Source organism: Dromiciops gliroides, chromosome 1 (assembly GCF_019393635.1).
Source record: "Dromiciops gliroides isolate mDroGli1 chromosome 1, mDroGli1.pri, whole genome shotgun sequence".
NCBI classification, from domain to species: Eukaryota; Metazoa; Chordata; class Mammalia; order Microbiotheria; family Microbiotheriidae; genus Dromiciops; species Dromiciops gliroides.
Window position 1 is genome coordinate 522,715,246 of NC_057861.1, and position 26,301 is coordinate 522,741,546.

The following is a 26,301-nucleotide window of genomic DNA, read 5'->3' on the forward strand; positions in this document are numbered from 1 at the left end:
GAGGTCCTCTTGACTCCAGGGCCAGTACTCTATCCACTGTACCACTTAGCTGCCCCTTAAGTTCAGTGTTTCTATTATTCCCTGACACAACATCTGAGTATGGGTGACTATATTATGACAAGGATTTGGGGAGTTAGAAAGAAAATCTAGAAGAATATTAGAATGGCAGGGGTAAAATTCACATACTTTTCTCTACCGGTTTTTTTTTTGGGGGGGAGGAAGATGAGGGTTAAGTGACTTGCCCAGGGTCACACAGCTAGTAAGTGTCAAGTGTCTGAGGCTGACTCAGGTCCTCCTGAATCCAGGGCTGGTGCTTTATCTACTGTACCACCTAGCTGCCCCCCTCTTTACCTTTCTTTATGTATATCCCTTTTCAATTACTTATATTCTAGGCATAAGCAAAGATAAGATGACTGGGCAGATTATAAATATTTAACTATCAGATAGTTGAGATCTGTTTTTTTCGAGTAGACTATATACACTCTAAGAATAGGGGCTTTTTTTTTGGTCTTTGTATACCCAGCAACCAGCACTGTTATAAACAGTAAGTACTCGATAAATGCATGTTGAATTGATGGTGTTCCTACCAGAATAGTTAATTTTCTTCAAAGTGCAGATTATGCATCATTTCTATGTGAAAACAGTTCTGAGTGCCTTGCCAATCAAATCAAAGATTATCAACAGTGTGATACTGATTGACACTGTATCCAAACCAAACTTTTATAACTTCCTTTCCCTATTGAGAAATAATGTGAAATTATTACAGGTTTTGTATTCTAAGTGGCATCAGTTAACCCCTTTTAGTCTAAGTTACTTCTTTTGGTTTTTGAACTTTGCAAAAATATGGTCACAAGAAGTGAGCTAAGTAGAATAAAGTTTAAACAGATCATGACAAATACTTCAAATACTTGGTGACAGCTATCATCTTCTCACTAAGTATTCTCTTCTCCAGGATAAACATACCCACTTCCTTCAATAAATGGCCATTCTTCATCCCGGTCATCATTATCTTCAGCTTATCAACATTTCTTAAATTGCGGTGCTCCAAAGTAATCACAATGCTCCAGATATACAATCTGATCAGGGCAGAACATAGCACGCCTCTGTTGTTATTGATGAGTTGTTTCAGTTGTGTCTGACTCATTGTAACTCCATTTGGGGTTTTCTTGGCAAAGATACTAAAGTGGTTTGCCACTTCCTTCTCCAGCTCATTTTACAGATGAGGAAATTGAGACAAACATGGTTAAGTCACTTGCCCAGGATTATAAAGCATCTGAGGTCAAATCTGAACTCAGATCCTTTTGACTCCAGGGCCAATGCTTTATTAGCTGTGCCACTTAAGCTGCCCATTCTGCTAGTTCTAGACAGTATCCTTTTCTTAATGCAGCCTAAGATAGCTTTTTAGCTGCTATATGACCCCCATTGATTTGCAGTTTTGTCTTCTGAGATTCAGCCTATGTCCATACTATGTTCTAGCTTATAGAGATTTTTCAATTTTTCAATATTTTTCAATGTTTACTTTGAGATCTTGGCCCAGTAGATAGAGTGGTAGCCCTGGAGTCAGGAAGACCTGAGTTCAAATCCAGCCTCAGATAACTTAATAGCAGCAAAATCATTGGCAAGTCATTTGACTTTTATTTCTGTACAGTGAGGATAATAATGGCACTTACCTCCCAGGGTTGTTGTAAGGATCAAATGAGGTCGTGTCTGCAAAGTGCTTTGGAAACTTTAAAGCACAACACAAATACTAACGACTAAATTATTAAATCTGACAAGTGTGCTGTCTAGATATTCAATTAAATGACTGATCAGAATGAAAACCCATATAGGGAAAAGCCCAGCTCTGTGGGGTGCTCAGTCCACTGGAGATCTACTTCCAAGCTGAAGTAAAACCAGAAAGGGTTACTTTTTGAATCCAGACATTTAACTAGTTGCAAGGACATCTAACAGTATAACCCACATCTCTCCATCTTGTCAGAGTATCAGAAATTTTGTCAACTACATTGCTGAAATAGAAGCATACCATGACTGTAGGATTCCCCTGACTTATTTATCAGCCAAGTAATCCTGTTGAAAAAGGACATGGGAGCCAGTCTCATAATCTGTATCTGGAGAAGTTATATTGGCTCTTTGTGGTAACATCTTCTCTTTCTTCATGTTCAGTGACCAATTCTTTGAAAATATATGAGAGTGGGGGCAGCTAGGTGGCACAGTAGATAAAGCACCGGCCCTGGATTCAGGAGGACCTGAGTTCAAATCCAGCCTTAGACACTTGACCCTTACTAGCTGTATGACCCTGGGCAAGTCACTTAACCCCCATTGCCCTGCAAAAAAAAAAAAGAAAGAAAGAAAGAAAGAAAGAAAGAAAGAAAGAAAGAAAGAAAGAAAAAGAAAAGAAAGAAAATATATGAGAGTTCATACAAAAGGGAAAAGGACCCACATGTACAAAAATATTTATAGCTGCTCTTTTTGTGGTGGCAAAGAATTAGAAATTGAGGATTTGCCCATCAACTGGGGAATGGCTGAACAAGTTGTGGTATATGAATGGAATGGAATACTATTGTGCTGTAACAAATGATGTGCAAGTGGATTTTAGAGAAACCTGGAAGGACTTACATGAACTGACGCTGAGTGAGATGAGCAGAACCAGGAGAACATTATACATAGTATCAACAACATTGTGCATTGATCAACTGTGATAGACTTGACTCTTCTCAGCAATGCAATGGTCCAAGATCGTTCCAAAGGATTCATGATGGAAAATGCTCTCCAAATCTAGAAAAAAAGAACTGTGGAATCTAGATGCAGATTGAACCATACTATTTCTATTGTTTTTGTTTTTGTTTTTTGAGGTTTTTCCTTTTTGCTCTGATTCTTCTGCATGACTATTGCAGAGATATGTTTAATGTGATTGTACATACATAACCTATATCAGATTACTTGCTGTCTTGGGAGGGGGGAGAAAGGAAAGGAAGGGAGAAAAATTTGGCACTATAAATCTTATAAAAAACAAATGTTGAAAACTATCTCTACATGTAACTGGAAAATAATAAAATACTTTTATGGGGAAAAAAGAAAATATAATATACATGGGGAGGGAAGGAGGGAAAAAATTGGAAAATTTCTTAATTAAAAATGAATGTTGGGGCAGCTAGGTGGCGCACTGGATAGAGTACCGGCCCTAGAGTCAGGAGGACCTGAGTTCAAATCCGGCCTCAGACACTTGACATTTACTAGCTGTGTGACACTGGGCAAGTCACTTAATCCCAATTGCCTCACCAAAAAGAAAAAAAATAAACAAAAAAAAAAGAATGTTGGGGGCGGTTAGGTGGCACAATGAAAAAAGCACCGGCCTTGGATTCAGGAGGATCTGAGTTCAAATCCAGCCTCAGACACTTGACACTAACTAGCTGTGTGACCCTAGGCAAGTCACAACCCTCATTGCCCTGAAAAAAAAAGGTAAAAGTTGTCTTTATATGTAATTAGAAAAAGGAAAATAATATTTAAGAAAAGAAAATATATGATAGAATTTTGCCAACAAAGTCAGACCCACTGTCCTTTTTCTTAAAAAAATAAAGGCAAAAACTACTAAAGAATATAGCTTGATGATGTTTTGCTGGGCAAAAACATCCTAGAAAGTTCAGCCTCTATAACCTGTGCAATTTTCATCCTATGTCCCTGTATGAATAGGTAAATGAAGAAACACACCTAAATTGTCAAGTTAGTGATTGGTAAAAGAACAGATGCAAAGCACCTGGCTTGGTTTGTGTTGTGATACTTTATCTCCTTCTTATGAGTTACAAACAGGTGGGAATAATTTAAATATTAAAATGGTTTATTTTAGTTTCTCTTCCTCAGAATCACTTACAGATGAGTTTTATTTCTCTTTTTTTAACTTCTTACAATAATAATGGAATATAAACAACCGTGGTAATGTTCTCATCTGAAGGAACATAATACAATGGTACTTTTGTGTCACATTTTATACCTCAACTGTTTGAAAAATGGAAACTGAACCTAAAATATCCCATCACATTTTCATAAGAATTACCTTTTTCTAAAGGACTTTGTGAGATAGGTAATACTGGTATTATTATCCCTGCTTTACAGATGAAGAAACTAAGGCTCAGTCACTTGTTCATACAACCTGACCATACAATTTAGAAGTGTTAGAATTCAAACCAAGGTCTTCTGATTCAGAGTCCCATCTATGCTTTTAGTATCACATCACATCACATCACACTACCTCTTAAAGAACCTTACAGATTACTTACTTTAAATGCATTTTTAAAATGTGAAATTAGAGCCCCAGAGAGCGAACTGAAGGTAATTCAACTTGGTATTGGTAGAGCTGGAACCCACTTCTCTTGAGTGTTTATCCCACACTCTTTTCATTCATTCATTCATTCATTCATTCATTCATTCATTCATAATTTATTAATTACCTTCTCTGTGCCAGAGATTTGCTGGGAGCTAGAAGGTCAAAGCCCAAAATGAAACAGCCTTTGGCCTCAAAGAGCTTACATTTTAATAGATAATAACTCACATTTATAGATTGAGGTTTTGAGGGGCAGGGCAATGAGGGTTAAGTGATTTGCCCAGGGTCACACAGCTAGTAAGTGTCAAGTGCCTGAGGTTGGATTTGAACTTAGGTCCTCCTGAATTCAAAGCTGGTGCTTTTATCCACTGCACCATCTAGCTGCCCCCTAGATTGAACTTTAAGATTTGCAAAGCATCTTTCCCCCAACAACCTTGTGAGTTCATAGGATCATAGATTTGTAGCTCGAAGGGATCTTAGAGGCTGCTCCAACCCCTCATTTTACAAAAGAATAAACAGACATAGAGTTTAAGTGACTTGCCCAGAGTCACACAGGTAGGATGTGAACCTAGGTCTTCCTGATTACAAGTCTGATGCATCAGCTACTCCATCATACTAAATAGAATGTGTATGATTGTACCCATTTTAGAGGAACTGCAGTTCTGAAAAGTTCATTGACTTGCCCTTGCTAGCACCACTAGTTCACTATTGGAAATGAGACTCAAACATCCATCTCCTGACTCAAAGTCCAGCACTTTGTCCACTAAAAAAAATCATTTAATCATTTATTTTTCAATCGCACATTTATTAATTACTTTCTAGGTGCTGGGTGCTGTAGTTAAGTAAGGCTGCTTCTCTTAGCATTTTACTAGTCTGACATTTCTAGTTCATTATTAAGTAGCCAGGCAGAAATTGCCCTCATTGAAATCTGAACAGAAACTATCAAAATCTGAAATGAAATGAGGTATGTTAGGTTGGTAGGGCATGGTGTCATGTGGAAAGAAATTAGAGGATGCTACTATTGATTTTCCAAATTTAAAAAGAATTTAAAAGTAACAGTTATCTAACTCACTAGAGCATCAGACCTTTTTCCAACCCTGTTTATTCATGTGTCTGGTTGTAATGATACATTATTTAACACCACCCTATCCGCTACCTACCTACTTATTATAGGAGTTAGAAATCAATGTTATGCAGAGCTCTCTAGGAAGAGAGTCTGACTCAATATGGGAAACATGCTTATCAAATTTTCAGGGAACATTAACTGGGAGATGACACAGCCAATGCAATAGATGACAAAATCAGAATTCAAAAATATCACCACAGCTGACACAATGAGTCCAAACTAACAAGAGACATTTTGCCAGGGATCAGAATCAAACAGCAGGATCATAGATTGAGTGGTGAAAGAGACCCAGGAGGTCCAACAGCCTGTTCGAGAGCAGAGAGTGTCTTATTTTTTTATTACCATCTCTAGTTCTTAATGCAGTGCTTTGCATGTAGTAAGTGCTTAATAAATGTCTCATTCATTCACGAGAACCTTGAGGTTAAATAACTTCCCCAAGGCCGTAGAGATATAAAATGACAGAGGCTAGATTTGAAATGGATTGTCTGGTTCCAAATCTAGTTATTTTTCCAACATAACACTAGTCCTGCAGTCTGACTTAAACAACAGCAAAAAAAAAATCAGTCTTACAGGCTTGGAATTTTGTGGAACTATGAGGAAAACATTTAGGGGTACTGAATCCACTAAACTTAATACAAGCCAACAGGGCAACTAAAAGAAAGTATACAAACTTAGGGTACATGAATTAAAGTGTCCAAATTAAGGGAAGTAAGAGTTCCATGGTATTTGTTGTTATCAGACCACATTTGAAATATTTTTCTGAGAATATTCTAGGAGAGCCATTGAAAAATTAGAGAACGGGGAGGATAATGGGTTTGTAAACCATATATCAGGAAGGGTTTAGAGCATTCCCTCTGGGACCTTGGGGGAAATTGCTTTGGTGCCCTTTGACCCTGTTATACATTTCTTCCTGACGTTAGCCTTTGACTTTGAACCTATACCCGGAATTCATTTGACTCTTATCAGTCATTGTTTGCTGACACATGAACCTTTTCCCTGATCCCCTAACCCCCAGATCTCTCCTTTTCTTAAAGTCATTGACTGATCTCTAGTGATTTCTTTATCCTTGTAGTGATGTGTCTTGATTGCATTCCCCAAGTATTATAGACAGATATACAGAGTCTGATCCTCCAGCCCCCTAGCTTGGTAGGCAGTCAGGCTAGTCTCCCCCCTCCAGTAGTCATGGGGACCCCATGAACCAGGATAATTTTGTGCAAAAAGCTGTCACAGAAAAGAGACAAACATAATCATTCTGTAGAGTTGTCAGAAAAGCTATCAATAAGGAGCTTTGTCAGTGACAGATGCTGGAATGTCTTGCATAATCTGACCAGGGCCAGAACAGTGAGAGAAACAAATGTATGTGATGTCAGGAGATGGAGAAAGAGCAGAGAAAAACAAAAACCGGGAACACACAGCCCTTCCAGTAAGAAAACAGAAGGCCAAATTGTGATGGAATGGTCTTGTCTGTTCCCATTGAGAAAAGATTCTAATAAGCCTTTTAGTCTTTGATTTTGGGTCATCCTAGTGTGGGTAGACCTGTGCTAGAGAGGAGAGTTCATTGTTGAAGCCCAGGGGAACACACTGGTGCATCTTTATACCCTTGAGGAGGAAGGCCTCATGCTAGAAAATGAAGACTGGGCAGATTAAATAACAAAACCCGTATTATAGATTGAGGCAAAACAAAGAAAGAAAGGAAACAACAAGGCCCCATCTATAGAAGTTGCTAAGTGGCTTAGTGCTGGACTTGGACTCAGAATTAAAACCTAACTTCAGATACTTAATAACTGTGTGGCCCTAGACAAGTCACCTAACCCCTGCTACTTAGTTTTCTTCATCTATAAAATGGAGATAATAATAGCACTTACCTCTCCGATTGTTTTTTTTTTCCTTTTTTTTCAGGGCAATGAGGGTTAAGTGACTTGCCCAGGGTCACACAGCTAGTAAGTGTGTCAAGTGTCTGAGGCCGGATTTGAACTCAGGTCCTCCTGAATCCAAGGCCAGTGCTTTATCCACTTCACCACCTAGCTACCCCCTCTCTGTTTTGAGAATGTTTGTAAAGCACTTTGCAAATCTTAAAACACAAGTTGTTGTTGTTGTTGTTACTATTATTATTATTATTATTATTATTATTATTATAGTAACCTTACCTTACCAGAAGCTCATTGCTGCTCTCTGGCCCTATTAGAACCTACTTCCCAGAAGAAAGGATCATTTTGGGAACATCTACTTTATCTTAGTTACATTGAAGTGGCTTGTATTACTCTCAGCCAATGACTGTCTATATTGTCACATGGCCACATCGAGCATATGATATGGTTGTATTCACTATATTGTCCATACTCTGTAGATGGGAAAAGGTGGCTGGGGACCTGGTACCCCTACCCCCTTTCTAGCTGACTGCTTAAAAAGGGGCTTTATCAAATGTCACAAAACACACTGTCTATGAGATTCCCCTAATCACAATGAGGAATTTTGTCCTGGATTCATATTCTCTATTGCCTAGTATTTTCCCCCCTGTTAATTAGTATTCTAGGGGCATAGATTTAGAGTTATAAGAGAGTTTATATTATCAGCAAGTTGGAAATACATGAAGTTCATTCACTTGCCTAAAGCATGGACCATGTATACCAGTCCATCTTGAGATGAGCACTGCCATGGGCTCTTCCCTTGAGGGAAGATGTGATTCCTGAGGTGAAGGACCAAAGGTAATATTCACTTCAGGTTGTACTAGCACACCTGAGCACCCCCCCCAACCCTCACAATGTGCACATTATGATGTGGTCTGAGAAAAATCAAACAAAATGGAAGTGTTTCGATATAATAGGGGCCCATTCTTTTTTTTCCAGTATGAAAAGATGCATTTAAAATACTATGCCATAACAGGATACTGGTAAAGTTGTCCTGAGCTGCAAAGATTAATGTTATTGTCAATTAATTGATATTGAAATGTTCAGCAGTAGCACCTAGGGTGGTGAGAAAATTTGAAAGCACAATGTGCGTCAGTTGAAGGAACAAAACATGTCTCCCCTGAGGGGCACCTAGGTGGTGCAGTGGATAGAGCACTGGCCCTGGAGTCAGGAGTACCTGAGTTCAAATTCGGCCTCAGACACTTAACACGTACTAGCTGTGTGACCCTGGGCAAGTCACTTAACCCCAATTGCCTCACTGAAAAAAACAAAAAACAAAAAACAAAAAAAACCCATGTCTCCCCTGGACAAAAGGTCTGGGTCTGTCTCTTATTCAGTTCCACAAGGGAGGCAGCATGGTGCAGTGAACACTTGGAATCATAGGACCCAAGTCTACATTCTGTCCCCTTGGGTGAACTTGAGCAAATGACTTAACTTTCAATGAGGGGGTTGGACTAATTGGCCTCAAGGCTCCTTTACCGATCTTCATCTATGCTTGTGTGGGGCGGCTAGGTGGCACAGTGGATAGAGCGCCAGCCCTGGAGTCAGGAGTACCTGAGTTCAAATCCGGGCTCAGACACTTAATACTTACTAGCTGTGTGACCCTGGGCAAGTCACTCAACCCCAATTGCCTCACTAAACAACAACAACAACAAAAAAAAAACAACAACAACAACAACATCTATGCTTGTGTGGACAAGCACTTATTGAAAAGCTGCTATGTTCCTGATGTAGTGCTAGGGTGCAAAGTGCTAGGTACATCGGTGATTGGGATACAAAGACAAACACGAAACAATCCCTACCCTCAATGAGCAGCTAGTTGGTGCAGTAGGAAGACACAAGTTCAAATCCAGCTCAGATACTTACAAACTGTGTGACCCTGAGTAATTCATTTAATGTCTCTCTGCCTTAGTTTCCTCTATTCTTAAATAGCACTTATCCTCCAGGGTTGTTGTGAGGATCAAATGAGATATTTGCGACTCATTTTGCTCACTGGTTGGCCTATAGTAGGTGCTATATAAATTAATTAATTTATGTTAACTAATTTATATATATTTTTATAATAACATTGATTTATGTTAACTAATTATGTCCTATTGAGGACGAATAACATATATGTAGGGTAAGCACAGGTAATGACTGAATCTGTCATCTCATTGATATAGAGTATTCCCAGGTCAGGAAAATTCCTTTACCAATACTGATGGACACCCTCCCTGTAATTTACAGTCTTGGAGAATTGCCCAGAGCACTGAGTGGTAAAGTGATCTGCCCAGGATCACATAGAAAGTATTTGTTAGGGAGGCTAGGTGGCACAGTGGATAAAACACTGGCCCTGGATTCAGGAGGACCTGAGTTCAAATCCAGGCTCAGACACTTGACACTAGCTGTGTGACCCTGGGCTAGTCATTTAACCCTCGTTGCCCTGAAGGAAGGAAGGAAGGAAGGAAGGAAGGAAGGAAGGAAGGAAGGAAGGAAGGAAGGAAGGAAGGAAGGAAGGAAGGAAGGAAAGAAGGAAGAAACAAAGAAAAGAAAAGTATTTGTTAGAGTCAAGACTTGGACTTAAAACTTCCTGGATCCTTGGCTTGATCTCTATGAAGTATCTGTGACCAAATAGTCCATATGAACATTTGGGGCGGATTCTCTAAATTTGTGCATCTTGAGTTTCTTTTGAGCTACTGCAGTTCTGCTTTGGGTCCTGTGCCATTGTCTCCTATGTCATGCAATCAGTTCCGTAGTTCTTCAGAGAGACCTTGAGAGTGTCCTCATATTACTTCTTCTGCCCATCATTTGAATGCTTGCCTTGTGTGAGTTATACATGAGATAGTCTTTTAGGCAAGCATACCTTCAGCATCTGAACAACGTGGTCAGCCCATCAGGGTTGTGGTCTCTTCAGTAGAGTTTGAATGCTTTGGCAATTTAGTTCGAAAAATGACCTCAGTGTCCAGTACACATGCACTATTTGTACTCATCTGTGGTAGAGCATTCTGAGATTATATTGGTCTGATCAGCCATAGTCGAACACACTGTGACTTGACTCTAATGTAGTGATATAATTTTGGTTCTTTGGGAGAACAAAGGACAACAACGACCACACTACATGAGCAGTTCTCCAACTGTGGTCAAGGAACCCAAGTTCCTTTCAGAGCATCGGTGAGATCAAAACTATTGTCATAATAATACTGTCATTTTCATTTCTAATGCGGTAAATATTAATAGTTATAACTCACATAAGCAAGTGCTCTTTGGTGGTCTTCAAAAGTTTTTATGAGTATAAAGGGGTTGTGAGAACAAAAAGTTTGAAAACTGCTATACTACTAGGTGCTGCGTAAAATAGATTTTGATTATAGTATGTATAATATCTGATGTACTATTTTATTTATTCAATTATTATTTTAATAATTTTATATTTATGTCTTACATATTTAATTATTTCATAATTATATTATGTGCAATGTTATATATTATGCTGTACATTATAACATATTATATAATTATATATTATAGCTTAAAATATATATTAGTATAAAATATATTTTATTTTTTGTTGTTGCTATTTAATCATTTCAGTTATGTCCAACTCTTCATTACCTTATTTGAGTTTTTTGGGGGCAAAGATACCAGAGTGGTTTGCCATTTCCTTCTCTAGCTCATTTTATAGCTGAGGAAACTGAGGTAAATAGGGTTGTGACTTGTCCAGGGTCACACAGCTAATAATTGTCTGAGGACAGATTTGAATTCAGGAAGATAAGTTTTCCTGACTCCAAGGCCAGTCCTCTATCCACTGCATCACCTAGCTGCCCGTATTTTATTTTAAAATATTAATTAACATATTATTAAATATATTTTTATTTTTAAAAAGCTATTAACATTATTTTAAATATATTTATTTTAGAATGAATTATATTAACCATATTATTAAAATATTATTAAATAGAGCTTTTATCATCTCTCTATTGAAATATATTATCTACATCTTATATATAACATTTATTATATATTAAAATATGTGCATGGATATATGACATATGCCTGTGCATGTATTATTAAATACAAAATATATGCTAAGTAATTTCTGGAGGTAGGCATTTACTATCTGTGTGGCCTTGAGGAAATATCGTCATTATTCTGACCTTCAGTTTCTTCATATTTAAAATGAGGGAGGTTGGATAGGATGGCATTTGAAGTTCCTTCCATTTCTAAATCTATGATCTTATGGTCCTATAATGGAACTTATCAGAATAGATTTATACTTAATGTAAGGAAGACCTTTCTAACAACCAGAGATGTCCCCAAATGGAACAGACCATTTTTCAGAGTCCTCAGTTTCTTGGAAGTGTTAAAGGAAAAGACCAGATGACCATCTGTCAGGGATTCTGTCAAGCAAATTCCTGAATTCCACGAGGGTATAGATGCTCCCCTTTGCTATTTCTTGAAACTCTAAAATTCTATGGATTTATGAGTTTAAAACAGACATATTTTTTTTTCCTCTCAACCACACATTTTACTGTCGCTTACCTCAGAGATCCTGTCTGTTTCTCTCAGATTATCACACAGAAAGCCTTTGACATGGGTATTACTTTTATCTCCTGACACCAGCATTAAATGGAGTTCTATTCAATTTTCAATGTTTTCAGTTCGTTTATGTTTTGGTTTGTTAGCATTTTTAGTCAAGGCATGGGTATTTTAGAATGGATTACTTGATTTTTGGTTAAACCAAAGTGACCTTGACTTTTCTTCCAGCATTGTCCAGCTGAACCATTTTCAGGTGATAGATGGGGTTGGAATCAGTCACAAAGGGGCTGAGCATTTGAGGGTACATATGCATTTCTGAGTACACTTCTCTACTTTTATCCCAAAGCTAAATATAAATTTGGCCTTTGGGTAGCACAATGTTTTACATTATCCACACATCTTTTCCCTCATCGCACAAATAATGGAAAATTAACAGTTAAAATTGACTATTTAGAAGAGTCACCAGTAGGGTCAGTGGCCTCCAGTTCATGTCATTTGAAGGAACTGGGGTTTTTGGCCAAGAGAAGAGGGGACTGGGAGGGGTAAACTCTCTTCAAGTATTTGAAAGGCTATCATTTGGAAGGACTAGACTTATTCTACTAGGACCCAGAATTAAGAGCCCAAAGCAATGGATAGAAATTGCCAAGAGGCAAATTTAGGTTTATAGAGTACAATAAATACGTCCTAACACTAAGAGCTATCTACCAGAGGAATGGGCAGCCTTGGGAGATAGTGCATTACCCTTCATTGGGGAAGGCAAATCGTCAAATGTTTTGCACAGAGAATTTTTGTTCAGGTATATGGGTTGGATTCAGACACTGATGTTTCTTTCAGCTCTGAAATTTAGTGGTTCTAAACTATTCTGGGTATTATATAGACCTAAAAGATAGCAAATGTCCTGTCTTACTTCATTCCATCTGTTTCTCATTCAAGAGGGGTAGACTCTCTACTTTTGAACATGGTGGAGTCAAGCCCACCCATGTATAATGATTTAATCTCAAGGAAGTTGTCTCAGAACTCAGGAATGAGAAGGGAGGTGGGTGGGAGGATAACAGGTCTCTCTCTGGACCTAACGCGTATGTCTATTGTAGCTCTCTTTTAACCAGTGTTAAGAGTAAAATGGGTTTTGTCTGTAGTTTACATATTTCCAATGAAGAGTTCAAAAACTGAGTCTTAGTATCATACTTATTAGCAAGGAGCTGCAAGATAGGTCTCTTTGCATTAACCTTTGGACAATGTGAACAATTTGCATGTAGCTTCAGTGCAAGGAGAATATTTCCCTTCCTACTTTATAGGCTGTTTTCATACTATGGTAAAATCACATATGACCAAATGCCTCTTCTAGGACTGATCGATGCATGTTAATGCATTGTCATTTCTCCTGGAATCACTTACTGGGGCTCACATAATTGTTTGTCTGACGAGGCTACCAGATATTTGAGTTCCTGATTATAGAGGTATTGTGGAATATTTCATCTAGAAGAATAATTTGTCAGATTTAAGAGCAGATATTATAATCAAGTAGAGAGGCAAAACAGGTGGCGGAGTAGATAGAGTATTGGTCCTACAGTAAGGTTCAACCTCCTGAGTTCAAATCAGGCTGCAGGCACTTACCAGCTCTGTGACCCTGGGGAAGTCATTTAATACTATTTGCCTCAGTGTCCCTCATCTGTCAAATGAGCTGAAGTAGAAAATGGCAAACTACTCCAGTAGCTCCAGCAAGAAAACCCCAAATGGGGTCACAGAGAATTGGAACAAGACTGAAGAATGATGGAACAGCAGCAAAAAGGCAAGAGTAAAAATGGCTATTAACTGTGCAAGTCTAAAGTCAAACACTGGTAGTCATTTGATTTGGGGTGGTGATCTGTTTGTCAACTCTGTTTCTATGCCAATGTGATTAGGAAGGAGCAAATTTGTAACCAGTTATAGTGACTCTTGGGAGTAAATTAATGAAAGGGAGAGGCTGTGACAGCAGCAGCAGAAGCAACAGCACAGAAAGCAATTTCATATCAGTAGTCAAATCAGGAAGGGGCTTTTGAAGGTAACATATACCCCTCCAACTAAGGTGTCTTCAGGGTTGTCTTCATTATACCTTCAGAGGATTAGAAAGACAGGCATGGGGACAGTGTAAGGTGAACACGACCAAGGAGAAAGTGTTATTTCCCCCTCTCCTCAGATGTCACCACCCTGAGGGATGTCTGGTTATCTACCTGCTAGTTATGCCTTGAGGAAGAAGAGTCTCATAGATCAGAGCACTTTGGAGTTAGTAAGGTACTATCCTAAAGTACATCTAATAGCCTGGGGCAAATCCATCCATATACATGTCTGCCTACTTTGTTGGTATTGCCTACCTGGTATATTTTCTCTATGGGAAGTGAGTTGGTGGAAAGAAGTGATTTTTTCTCAAAGGAAGAAAGTGAGAAGTCAAGAATGAAGAGAAAAATGGACAGAGGAGAGTAGTAAGTAATGGAACAGAAGTAGAAGGTGTTTAATAAGTTGGCTCTTTTCTTCCTCAGTCTACACTATTGGCACTCTGGAGGTTAGCATTCCCTTTGAGAGAAGAAGGTACCTGTTATACTCGGGTATTACCTGTAGATATACTTTTTAAGTTAAAAAAATGGGGTCTTTTGTTTCCCAGTCTCTCAGCTGCTTTAAAGACAAGTAGAAATAGTGAGGAGAGACCAGATAGTTACAGGAAAGAGAGAGCATGCTTTGGAGCTACTGTTACTGATCTTTGTCTTAGAGGTGACATGATGTAAGGTAGGAAAGATTATGTTTGAAAGGACAGAAAATAGTAAAGCAGAAATAGTGAGGTTGTATGAGCTGATATTAATCAAAAGGGTCAAAAGCTCAAGGGGACTAACTCTTCTTAAGATAGAATGTGTGTGTGTGTATGTGTGTGTGTGTGTGTAAGAGAGAGAAAGGAGAAGAAGAAGAAGAAGAAGAAGAAGAAGAAGAAGAAGAAGAAGAAGAAGAAGAAGAAGAAGAAGAAGAAGGAGGAGGAGGAGGAGGAGGAGGAGGAGGAGGAGGAGGAGGAGGAAGAAAAAAGGAGGAAGTGGAGAAAGGGAAGGAGAGAGTTAAAAAACAGAGAAGGATAATGAGAGAGACAGAGAAGTAAAGGTGATTGCTTATGACATGATTTATGTGGCATTATTTTAGGGGAACTGGAAAAGATCCCTGGTTTCACCAGATCACTTACACAGCCAGCACTACTGGTCTCTTAGTTTCTACCACTACAGAGCCATTCCTTTGGCTTAAGAGGCAGCGTGGTATAGTAGATGACATTTTGGATTTGATTAGGAAGATCTGGGTTTCTGAATCTACCTTAAACACTTACTAGCTATGCAACTATGGGCAGCTCACTTACTATTTCTGACCCTCAGTTTCATCACCCATATGGTCTACCTTACAGGGAAGTTGTACAGATGATATAGATAAAGAGATTTGATCGATGTAAATTTGATATCAATATAGATTATTTCGATGTAAATATAGATGTATAGATTATAGATTATATGGATATAGATAGAGATGATATCCATATAGATAAAATATAGATTACAGGCAGCTAGGTGATGCAGTGAACAGAAAGTAGAACTTGGAGTTGGGAAGATCGAAGTTTAAAAGCCTATGTTATAAATTGATGCTGAGTGAGATGAGCAGAACTAGGAGAACACTATACACAGTATCAACAACATTATGTGATGATCAACTGTGACAGACTTAACTCTTCTCAGTAATACAAAGATCCAAGACAATCCCAAAGGACTCATGATAGAAAATGCTCTCCAAATCCAGAAAAAAAGAATCAGGGAATCTGGGTGCAGACTGACCCATAGTGTTTCTACTTTTTTTGTTTTTTGAGGTTTTTCCCTTTTGTTCTGATTCTTCTTTCACAACTAATGCAGAAATATGTTTAATGTGATTGTATATATATAACCTATATCAGGTTGCCTGCTCTCTTGAGGAGGGGGAGGGAAAGAAAGGATAGAGAAAAATTTGGAACTAAAAATCTTATAAAAAGAAATGTTGAAAACTAAAACCTAAAAAAAAAAAAAAGCCTATGTTAGACACTGACTAGCTGTGTGACCCTGAGCAGGATACTGAATGTGCCTGTTTCTCAGTTTTAGCAACCGCAGCAGCATCAACAACAACAACATAGAACCTACCTTTCAGGTTTGTTGTGAGGATCAAATAAGTTAGCAGATATAAAGTGATTTGTGAGCATTAAGTGCTATATAAATACTAGTTGTGCACATATAAGTACATACATGTATGTAGAAAATCTTATATAAAAATCAATTACATTCTTATGATTTTTCTCTCAATTGAAATGCAAATGGGAGTTACATTAGACTTTAGGCCTTATCAATCATTTACACCTTTGTGCAAATTAATTTATGAGAGCTTTTCCTGAATTTTGATGGACTGGGGTAGATAGGGCAGTAAGAAAAAGACAGAGATAGTGGTTTTAAGGAAGTATAAAGGGAAAAGATCTGAAGACCAAGTTAACTTTCTTTGTAATTTTTCATAGGGCAGGCTTCCATATTGCAGATATAGGGAGTGCATGCTGTATTTATGTGTATATGTGTTTGTGAAGAAGAGTTTGAGGGCATGGCATGGAGGGAGTCATTCTCTTTATTTATGTAGCATTGAGGAAATGGTTGTGTTTTGATCTATCTTTTATTGATTTTTTTGTGCTTCATCTACTCATGGAGTTCCTGTTTTATTTAGAAAATGTTTCTGTGTTGGTTATATATTGTTCCTTGTCTTAGTCCTAGATGCTGTTTTACGGCATATAAATTGAGGTATCATTTGTTTTGCGTGACTGCAAAGAAGGTAGATAAATAGAATGCTGGGCCACAGATAATGTTACTGAGCTGTGTTTTCATATGGTGCCTTTCTTTGGAACGTCTCTTTACATATGTTAGAGCATTTTTCTTCTTAGTTTTTATTAAATGACCAAGGAATGCTAAGGGCAGTTGAATGCATATTAAAAGGTACAACTTTTGTCCTTAAGGAATGCGCATATGAAAGAGGCACGAGAGATCAACTTGCTTTAAAAACCATATATTCTTGGCATCGGAATGACTGTTTACTTTATTTGGGCCAAGAGGTTGAGCTATTGGCCATTGTTCTTTATTTAGCCTTACTTGCTACCTTGCAAAAGGTTCAATGAGATCTGCTAGTCAATAGGCAGAGTCAGCATCTACCAAACTTTCAGAATCCCAGCCCCAACTGAAAAATGATTTTGTGCTGGAGGCTACCAATGCATAGGTTATCTCTTTATGATCAAGTCACAATGTCAAGGCAAGGCAAGGCAAGACAACAAGCATTTATTAAGCACTTACTATTGTGCCAGGCACTGTACACTGTGCTAGGGATACAAATAGGAGCAAAAAGAGATACATTTCCTGCCTTCAAGGGGAATATATTCCAATTGGTGAAGACAATGGATTAGAGGGAACTGAACTGAACAGGATGGGGGAAGGTACTAAATAGGGTTATGGTGTGTAAGTCTAAAGAGTCAGAAGCAAAATGAGGAAGGGAATGAAGGTTGGCTGGTCTGGGTCTTTCTCCAAAACAGAGGCCCAGGAGGATGTCACCCATGGGATAAGGGAGCCAGTATGGCAGAGGGATATTCCAAGGTGAGAAGGCAGCTGAGGAATGGTAGTGAAGTCTTCAGAGTCAGAAACTGGTCTAAGAGGGGATTGACGGGTCAGGAATTTTTTTTAAAAGGTCGATTTCACACATTGGAGATCTGCAGAAGACTTGGATTCAAATCCTGTGTCTGCCATTTACTGGCCTTGGGCAAATCACTTAACTTCTCTGGGCCTCTGTTTCCTTGTTTATAAAATGAAGGGGTTGGATGAGTTGGCGGTCTAAGGTCCTTTCTAACACTGTTCCTATGATCCTATCATCTCCATCTAAGAGGTTTTCTCCTCTATTGACTTAAGGAATACCATGATCTCCTCTTTCTCTTCTTTTCTCTTTTTAATATCCCCTCTATTTCCCAGGGTCAGCTATGTGATTCAGTGGCTAGAACACAGGCCCTGAAGTCAGGAAGATTCACCTTTGTGAGTTCAAATCTGGCCTCAGACACTATGTGACCCTGGGCAAGTCTTTCCACTCTGATTGCCACCCTTTCCTCATCTGTATAATGAGCTGGAGAAGGAAATGGCAAACCACTCCAGTATCTCTGCCAAGAAAACCCCAAATGGGGTCACAATGAGTTGTATACAACTGAACAAACTTTGCTTCTTCCTCATTCTTTAAAAAACTCTTTAAGCTGGAAGTTTCAAAGCTCTGTGTCTACCAAAGATCTGCCCTTGACCTATTTCTCTTTCTGAAGTTACTTTTGACAGTCACATCTATTCCCATGCCTTTATCTGTCCCCATTAGACATATCTCCTAAATCTATAGGCTATTGACTTGATCTCTCTTTCAAGCTACAGAATGGTATTTCTTAAAGCTTATAAAATATTTCTACCTGGCTTGCCACCATATTTAATAGACTTTGTATTCATAGTATCTCCAACATAGTGCCTGTACATAGTGAGTAACTAATAATGCTTATTGATTGATTGAAAAAATATTATTCGTAAGGGTATAAACCAGATCTTAAATGTATCTGCTGATAAGTCAAAATATAGACTCTAGATAAATCTTCTTTGTATAAGAAACTTTTTTATAAGAAACTTTCCCCTCTCAATGGAAACTCCAGCATTTACTATATCATGAGGAATAACGGAGGTCTCCCCTCCCCCAATTCCAGGTTCAACCTTATACTGTTACTTCCTTCTCTTTCCATTTTCCCTATTTCTAGCTTCTCCCATATTTACCCAGTTTACGCAAAAATCCCTAGAAAACAATCATGAACTCTCCACAAGAGCTACATAGACTGAACCCTTAGTCCACTTGTGTTTTTGAAGGTTGTTTAAAGGATTATGGGGATGTTCTCAAAATCTACTCAGTCTTTTGGAATCTCAGCATGGGCCAGTAAATCCCTTCTTGAAATACACTGTGGGACACTTGGGTAGTTGTCCCTATTGGTTGCTATTGTTTCAGTGCCCAAGATCATTGAGATTAGAGGTTTAAATGTTATTACTCCTTTGTTTTTGGAGATTTCACTCAGACATTTTTTTTTCAGAGCTCAGTCAGGTTTTCTGTTCAAAGTCAAGAAGAGTTTCTCCTTTTAAAAAGGGGATTCACATGCTATTCTGTTTCCTACTTCTCTGTCAACCACTAAATGATTTTTTAAATCTCTGGGTAGGTCATTGATTGGGTGAACTCTCAAAATCTCCACTCCTTTACCCTTTGCATATGTGTGTGTGTGCACATGCATGGGCATGTAACCATTGTGGCAGAGAATATAAACAGAACAGAGGGAGCTCGAATTAAAGAAATATACTCTCCTTTGGGGATAATAATAGCTAACATATGCATAATTCTTTCAGGCTTGAAAAATGCATTACATGCATGATTTCATTTACCTGCATGACCCTGGATTAACCTCTCAGTAACCCTTCACAACTAAGCCATTATTTAAAATTTTTATCTTATACTTTAATTTAACAAGTGTTTTCTCTCCTTTCCACATCTTCCTCCATAGAAAAACAGAAACAGACATGCACAAAAACTTTGTAACCACTATGCATAATCAAGAAAAAGAAATCCCCACTTTGGCTGTATCTGAAAATATCTGTCTTAGTCTGTATCTTCCTCTCAGAGATGACTATTATGTTTCAGTACCGTTCCTTTGGGTTGTTGTTGGTCATTGCATTGATCAGAATTCTGAAATCTTACTGTATAAATTGGTCTTCTGGTTCTGCTCATTTCACTCTGCATCAGTTCATATACATCTAACCAGTTTCCTCAAAACCCATCCTTTTAGTCATTTCTTCCAGCACAATAATATTCCACTACATCCATAGAGCATACTTTGTTCCTAAGACTTGAAGTTGCAAAGGAAGTGCTGATATGTGTTGGCAGAAGTTACTTACCAAAGACTCAGTAGCTTATCTTTTTCTTAGGAGATTCCCTATTTTTGAACAATACAATAAAAAAATTTTCTTCACTGCTGTCATCCTACCAGCAAGTGGTATTATGTTGTTTTGAGTTTCTATCACTAAAATGAGCTGTGAAATTCAACATTTTGCCTATTTATCCTGGGTAGCAAATGGGCAAGAAGAAGAAAGAATGCTGGATTTTAAATCATAGCATGTCAGTGTTGGAAGGGGAGAACAATGAACCCAGAGTCCTCTCATTTTACAGAAAAGAAATCTGAGAATTTAAGAGGTTAAGTGACTAGCCATTTAAAGAGGTCACCTAGTGTAGTGCTAAAATTACTCAAAAGATGTGGGTTCTAATGAGGGGTATGCTGGTAAGTGTTTAACAACCAGGTTCTCTAGAAAAGAAAAGAAAAAGTATTCGTATACTCTTTAAAGTTTAGTCTACATCAGTAATACTTTCTTAAGTTTAGACAACCAACATCAACAAAAAATCAATTTTATTGATTGCCAAATTCTGAGTAAATGTTCACTCTGAACATTTAACAATAGGCTCTACTGAGTTGGCTCTAACACAGACCTGTTTCTAATCTTTCTTTGACACTAATTAGTTGTATAACTTTGGATAAGTCACAGTATCCTGTCTGAGTTGTCAGATTTTCTCCATCTACACTTGAAAGATTTGTGTTTTCTTTGGTGTTGGCAGTTTTTCTACCACCATAGATTATCACTACTTTAGTAGATGGTCCCTGTGAGTTAGCTGGCCAAAAAAAAAAAAATCATAATCTGAGGGAGATAATCTTCTTGGAAGAAGCTTATTGCCTAAAATAAGGTAGAAATCCATGACCTGCAGCTCACACCATAGGGCTGACATGAGTAGAGATAGGCAGGTAGGTGGTGGGTAGAGCACTGGCCTTGGAGTCAGGAGAATCTTAGTTCAAATGCAGCCTCAGACACTTAATAGCTATGTGACCTTGAGCAAGTCACTTAATCCCAACTGCCTCAAATAGAAAGAAAACGGTAGAGAACACTACACATATTTATGGTGGTGATTTAGCCATCACCTTTGTCCAAAGTCCCACGATGACAAGTCAGAAACAGAATCTGGAATAGAAGCAAGTTCCTTGACTCCCTATCCAGTTTCCTTTCTGATTTACTAGGCTTCAATTTACTGCTTAGGATTGGAAGTTGGGCTATTTTTTTTAATTTTAATTGTTTTTAAAGGTGGACTGTTACTTATTTACAAGTCTGTATGGAATAGTATTTATGATTCTAACTTTGGCAAGAGCATGAAAACAAGGTGGCAAAATAGGTAAGGATGGCATCAGATTAAGGAGTACAATAATCATGTTATAGATCCAGATTAACAGAAAGTTGGATGAGTAGTTCTCATTGACATTCCCCCCTCCCACCCACTCCCCCATCCTCTTTAAGCCCATCAAATGAATAAACACTATAATAACAGATTGTGTTGTCTGAAGGTAAGAAACAAATTCAGAGTGACATTTTCTTTGTGAATGGTCTGCTGCCTCGGACTTCTTTTGGGTGAAGTTAATGATAGAAATAATCTTACAATAGGGCTGCACAGTCCATCTCTGTAAGCAAGGGGAGATGGAATGTTTTTTAATAACCATATAGCTATTTGATGATTTTTAGACTTCCTACATGAAGACAGTGTGCATATAGATTGATATAGAATTATTTAAAATGCTGCATATAAATTAAACATTAAAAAAGAGAGATACAGGCAGGCTAAGCTGCTCCATTATAATCTTGGGTTGTGCATAGTTCCTACCTCAAGGACACACACTCCATCCATTTCATATCGGATGTCCTTCTTTTGAAAGGTGATCACCAAGGTTCAAGTAACATATCAGCATAGCAGGGAATTGTATAATTTATAGGACTTTTTTTTAAAGTAGAGGGCAGAAAACTTTTTCATTAAATTAAAACTCTCTTTTTCTCTTGTTCTTTCTCTCTCTTCTCCCCCATTACAGATTGGCGCACTGAAAGATTACTATCACTTTTACCACAGCAGGACAATTAAAAGGTCTGTTCTCTCAAGCCGAGGAACCCACAGCTTCATTTCAATGGAACCAAAGGTAAGAAGAACCTGTTGGATGGGGACCAGTAGTCAAAGCTTCTGCATTTTTCATTGGTAATGTCATACTCAGAGATGAGAGTCCCAATGAAGTCTAACATTTCAGGAGCTGAACTGTATTATGTCTTATCTGGAATCTTGGCTTACTAGTCGGGTAAGGGCTCAACAGTACTTTGATTTTAACTGATATGCCTTTATCATCTCCCTAAATTGTGGAACCCTTGAGTCATCCATGGAGACTGGTCCTTCCCTGTGGAAACTTATTTAGATTCTGAACCTCAGGATGCAATTGTGGGACCTGGGCCTTTCATTGTGTCTGTATCTTTAAGGGAAAGATGGCTGATGTTGCTTTTATATGTGAAAACCACAAGGGTAGGTAGGGTCCTTATGGAAAGCCTCAAGTCAGTATAGGCGACCACAGTTTAGAGTCTGACATCATTGAGAACTAAGTAGTTGCTCTGTCTCATCTATATAAAAATCTGCACCATAATTTAATTGTCAGTGTTTGATTTAAACCACCAGGCATTTAAACCTGACTGCCCTGGAGGATTGCTTGCTGCTTCTGGGGGGAAGACAGGCACTCTGGCAAACTAATGGATGACAGACATGTTGTCATCTGTTGTGCCAGAGAGGACATCTTTGACTCATATACCTGCCCTCTTTCTCCATCCCTGTAAATAGCACAGCCAAACATTGCTGATAAAGCCTAGTGAGATATATTCTCTGGTTCCTCTCACATCACTCCCAGAATACAGGAAGAGATTAATGGAATATTTCCCAACATTTTGCAGAAGGACCAGGGACAGCAATGGGGAGGAATAAGGATGTGAGAAAGAAAAGTGAATTGTTAGCAGCTAACTTCTAAGAGGAAGTACAGAATAGTGGGTCAGATTTAGAACAGAAAGGGATCTTATTGTCTAGTAATAGGATGGGATAAGAGCTAGAAAGACTCTTAGAAGCCATCTCGTCATAATATCTTCATTTTACAGATGAGGATATTTGAGCCCAGAGAAATTAAATGACTTTTCAAGGGTCACACAGTCAGCGATTTAGATGGCACAGTGGATAGAAGGCTAGGCCAGGAGTCAGGAATACCTGGATTCAAATCCAGCCTTTGACGTTTACTAGCTATGTGACTTTGGGCAAACCACTTAATTGGTGTTTGCCTCAGTTTCCTCATCTGTAAAATGGGGATTTCTTTTGGAATATTATTTTAATAGCATGATAGCTCCTTCTCCAATGTTATGTGGATCTGATGTATGGACTCATTTTAAGATGAGGAGGAAAAGACTATTAAGCCTAGAGGGTCTATTGTTTTTGTTGGGTTTTGTTGTTATTGTTTTTTGCCTTTTTTTTCCAGAGAGGAGAATGAGTTCAAGATTTTTATTTATTAAATAAAAAGACAACCATTTTAATTAATGTGCAGATTGGGTCTAAAACTTGGAGTCCTGCCCTCTGTTATGTGCCATGACTTGCCTTGTTTAATTTTTTCCAAAATATTATGACACAATATTCATGTTTGCACAATTATATCTCAGTGGTATAAAAGACACCTTATTTTCTTCACCCAGTTTTCTGAGGGTTATAGGAGCATCTCCCAAGGCTCCCAGTCAATTGTATTCTCTCACCTTTGTTTCCCACTCAAAACTGAATATTGCTGGAAATGCAATCTGCTGGGCCATTTCTGAATTAGCCAAGTGTTTGAAGCAAAGTCACGTTTTTCATCTGTTGGTTAACTTTCCAAGGCCTGTTTGATCTTTTGTAATTAAGATGGTTCACATTTCAGACCTCATGTGCATAGGCAATGGGATTTTCATAAACCAAACACAAGTTATTTAAGAAGTTAAAAAGTGTAGTGTATAATTATATATTATTTTTAGAATCCAGAATTTACTGGGGGAAGATTTCTGTATTTTTTATTTCTATATTTTCATACTCTAGGCTTTCTAGTTTGTTTCATGCCTTTTAAAGTGAAGTCTTATTGTTCTGGGTCTGGGTACCAAAGCTTCAAATGCCTCAGTAGTAGTCCAGAAGTATTGCCTCAGTCAGAAATCCATGGCAAGTGATGGATGGTACAAGGAGGCAGAGGCTGTTAGCCATGGCCCCAAAGATGGCACCAGTTTCTCTTGTCTAAGACTGCCTATAAGAAAAAACCTACAAGTAAAGGGAGTCCAGGCCTCTGGGCTGGTGTTTAGACTGGTATCAGAAGAGGCTTCTTTGTGGCAGAACAACACAGACTTCAGGAGTCTGATCATCTTGATGGCTTTCTTTGTGCATCTCTATATTCCTGTGTGTTGGGTGTGTCTCTGGGAAAGGTTGAATGGGTTGAGAAGTGCTTTTAAATCTCTCTAAGTCTAGAGTTCTATATTTATTAAGCCCTACCATCTTTCAGGCCCTGTGCTATAAGCACTTGTTGGACAAATACAAAAAAGAAAGACAATCTCTGCCATCAAGGTACTTATAATCTCATGGTGAGAATATAACATGTGAAAAAAATATCTTAAGGCACAGGCTACACTAAAGGGCTACACAAGGATAACCCAGCATCATTGTAGAATCAGCCGTAGCTACATCCTGAACAATACCTTTTGATCCTTCCCATTTTTCTGGCATGCCTGTATTATGAGATAGTTAGTGGTCATAGGACCCCGGCATGTAACACTTGAATGATAGAGAATTGATTTTCCTTGGCTCTACCCACCATCCTTAAGGATCTCAGAATTAATGTGCAGACTTAGGAACTACAGGGGAATTGTTGCTTGGTTTGTCATAATGCAGGAGTGGCCCTATTCAGGTAACTGTGTTAGTTCTACCATTGTTGATCTGTTAATAAACATTTATGAAGTGTCTACAATGTGTCAGCCACTGCTAAGTGGTAGGAGTACAAAAAGAGAAAAAACACAGTCCCTGTCCTCAAGGTGCTTAGAATCTACTGGGGGGAGAAAGCAAGCAAACAAATATATACAAAAGAGGTATAATTAAGATAAATTGGAAATAACTAAGAGATGGAAGGCACTAGAATTAAAAAGGGTTGAGAAATCCTTCCATCAAAGATGAGATTTTAATTGGGACTTAAAGGAAGCCAGAGAAGGAAGTAAAAATGGATGAAGAGGGAGAGAGAGCATCAACCAGAGAAAATAACCAACGCTGAGAGATGGAGTATCTTGTTCATTGACGAGCAAGGAAAACAGTTTTGCTAAATCAAAGAACATTTGTAGGGGTGTAAGGTGTGAGAAGACTAGAAAGGTAGGAGAGGGCTAGGTCATGAAACACTTTGAAGGCCAAACAGAGCATTTTGCATTTAATCCTGGAGGTACTAGGGAGCCAGCCACTGAAGTTTATTGAGTGTGGTAGGGATAATGTGGTTGGACTGTAAATTAGACAAATCACTTTAGTGGCTCAATGGAGGGTGGATTAGAGAGAGGAGAGATTTGAGGCAGGCCGACCCATCAGCAGGATATTGCAGTAGTTTAGGCATGAGGTGGTAAGGCCTGTCCCAGAGTAGTGGCAGCATCAGAGGAGAGAAGGGGGAGATATTTAAGAGATGTTACAGAAGTGAAATTGACAGGCCTTGGCAACAGTTTGGGTATGGGAGTGGGGTGAGGCACAGGGAGGAGTCAAGGATGACCCCTAGATTGTGATCCCAGGGAACTGGAAGGATGGTGTTGGAAAGTAGGAGGAGAAGAGGATATGGAGAAAAGGATGAGTTCTATTTCGGACATGATGAGTTTGAGATGCCTTCTGCGCGTCTAGTTCTAAATATCTGAAAGGTTGTTGGAGATGTATGATTGGAGGTCAGCAGAGAGGTTGAGGCAGAATAGGTCAACTTAGAGATGGTAATTAAATCCCTGGGAACGTCCACAGTACTGCTGTAACTTGATCCTGCCATTGTTTCCCTTCTCATATTCTAGGGACAGTAGGAGCAGACACGGGCCTTCCTAGGTTGGCACAGACTCATCTGTAAGACCTAATCATAGACTTGTCTGGGTAGGGTTATGTGGAAATTGGGCATGAGGGTAGTTGCAGATGACTCTGTATAGGTGATTACTGCTGATAGAGAAAGGGAGGTATAAGTTTATAGCAATACTGTCAAAGTTTATGGACAGCTCCCTTCTTTTTGTAAACTATCAGTGAGTTGGGGGGGTGGTATTGTTTTATAGTAGTATAGAAGAGTTTTGAAGTCTCTTGTTCCAAAACAAAAATAGATAAATTTAAGTAATTTTTAAAAGGAGCAACCTTTTTAATGTCAATCCTTTTCAAAGGAATAGGGTTCCTCCTGGTTTGGGGGATACCCCATTGCAGGAGGGATGGTCATACTTTGACTA

General features: G+C 38.5%; 1 protein-coding gene across 1 annotated transcript in view; it reads left to right on the forward strand.

Annotated features, from left to right (window-relative positions):
- PCSK5 (proprotein convertase subtilisin/kexin type 5) overlaps nucleotides 1-26,301 on the forward strand; it is a 649,923-nt gene that overhangs the window by 42,899 nt on the left and 580,723 nt on the right. The window contains 1 exon segment of the mRNA XM_043976670.1: nucleotides 21,873-21,977. Coding sequence (XP_043832605.1) covers nucleotides 21,873-21,977 — 105 coding nt within the window.